The sequence below is a fragment of the Sinocyclocheilus rhinocerous genome, unplaced genomic scaffold, assembly GCF_001515625.1.
Source record: "Sinocyclocheilus rhinocerous isolate Xijiao unplaced genomic scaffold, SAMN03320098_v1.1 C36159749, whole genome shotgun sequence".
Taxonomy (NCBI): domain Eukaryota; kingdom Metazoa; phylum Chordata; class Actinopteri; order Cypriniformes; family Cyprinidae; genus Sinocyclocheilus; species Sinocyclocheilus rhinocerous.
Window position 1 is genome coordinate 1 of NW_015774665.1, and position 866 is coordinate 866.

At 57.3% G+C, this 866-nt stretch overlaps 1 protein-coding gene across 1 annotated transcript; it reads right to left on the bottom strand.

Annotated features, from left to right (window-relative positions):
- Nucleotides 1–5: 5 nt before the first annotated feature.
- On the bottom strand, nucleotides 6–863 carry LOC107735586 (uncharacterized protein KIAA2013 homolog; the record flags this gene model as incomplete). The annotated part of the gene is made up of 1 exon (XM_016547221.1): nucleotides 6–863. A coding segment is annotated over one exon (858 nt), but the record flags the coding sequence as incomplete, so codon positions are not given.
- Nucleotides 864–866: the final 3 nt, after the last annotated feature.

Consider the following 866-nt stretch of genomic DNA (forward strand, 5'->3'; position numbering starts at 1 on the left):
CTCCTGAAGAGCGGCTTGGCTCCAGGCCCGCAGTACTCATTGTAGATGAGTTTGAAGAGGAAGAGGTGGAAAAGCGTGATGAGGGACGCCACGCTGAACCAGAAGAGGAAGGGCAGGCCTGGGTACTGCTTGGCCATGTGGTCCTCGTGAGCCAAGATGGCCTTGACGTGGATCGTGTGTCTCAGGTCTTGCAGGTGAGTGAGATCAGTGGAGATGTACAGCAGAGGCGTGATGGGCTGGGTCACCATCACCGGAAACGTGTGGCCTCGCAGCTCCGAGGTCAGCTCCACGGGCTCGTTCATGCAGCCGGCCTCGCAGGCGTACAGCTTCACGGGTTTCTCCTGAGGCTTGACAGACACGTGCAGGAAGGGCTTGCCCTCGGCGTCCTGCAGCACGGCCAGGTTGATAAGGTCTTTATTGTAATGGATGCCCCTCAAAGAGTAGCTGTTGTGAAGAACATCTGGGTCGGCCTGGAACTGAAGGTGGTTTTCGGTGAACTGCAGACCGCCGAAACTCAGGACCATGCCTTGCATCATACCGTGAGTGCCTGCCGCCACGAGGACCTTGCATCCTCTTTTCTGGAAGGTCAGGTTCCAGAGATTCACCAGCTGCAGGATCTGAGCCACGTTGGTCAGGCGCTCCGGCCACAGGTTCTCGGCATGCATGGTGGCGTGGCCGCTGAAGCAGTGGTCGGCGTAGTTCAGACTGGACTCCAGGCGTTCGTGCTCTTCTGCTGTGAGACTCTGATCCAGGAGGGGTGCTGTGGAGGTCGACAGAATGTAGTACAGCGTGTTGTTGACTGTGCGACTGGACGGAGTATGGGCGTCTGTGATCTTTCTGATTTCCACACCTGTAAAGCAGCAAAA